General features: G+C 46.6%; 1 protein-coding gene across 1 annotated transcript in view; it reads left to right on the forward strand.

Annotated features, from left to right (window-relative positions):
- EMH_0030810 (uncharacterized protein) overlaps positions 1-94 on the forward strand; it is a gene marked incomplete at both ends in the record, with an annotated part of 1,925 nt that extends 1,831 nt beyond the window's left edge. The window contains one exon of the mRNA XM_013494451.1: positions 10-94. Coding sequence (XP_013349905.1) covers positions 10-94 — 85 coding nt within the window. The remainder of the gene's footprint in view (positions 1-9) is intronic.
- Between the last annotated feature and the right edge of the window lie 430 nt (positions 95-524).

A 524-nucleotide genomic window follows, 5' to 3' on the forward strand; every position in this document is an offset into this window, starting at 1 on the left:
GCAGTCAAGCGATGCCTCTGCTCTGGGGCTGCGGGAGCTGACAGACGAGGGTTACCCTGACAGCGCCATCGCCGAGGAGATGAGCCGATCGTAAACCCTAAACCCTAAACCCTAAACCCTAGACCCTAAACCCTAAACCCTAAACCCTAGTCTGAACAAACGGCCATTGCTTCTCTCGACGTTTCAGCGCATTTGCCAAAGAGGCGTGCAAGCCAAGGCATGCACAGATATTTAGGGTTTAGGGTTTAGGGTTTAGGGTTTAGGGCAAGAATTTCGTTGCGGTGTATGCGGTTGTTGGGTTTATGAATTTGGGTTCCAGGGTTTACAAGGGTTTATAAGGGTTTGTAGTGGTTTATAGTGGTTTACAAGGGTTTACAATTGTTTACAAGGGTTTATAAGGGTTTATAAGGGTTTATAATGCTATATAAGGGTGTATAAGGGTTTAGGGTTTAGGGTTTAGGGTTTAGGGTTTAGGGTTTATTGTGTGTGCAGGGTGGTTCCTGAGTATATAGTGAGCGGGAACC

Source organism: Eimeria mitis, genomic scaffold (assembly GCF_000499745.2).
Source record: "Eimeria mitis Houghton genomic scaffold, Emh_scaff1164, whole genome shotgun sequence".
Classification (NCBI taxonomy): Eukaryota; Apicomplexa; class Conoidasida; order Eucoccidiorida; family Eimeriidae; genus Eimeria; species Eimeria mitis.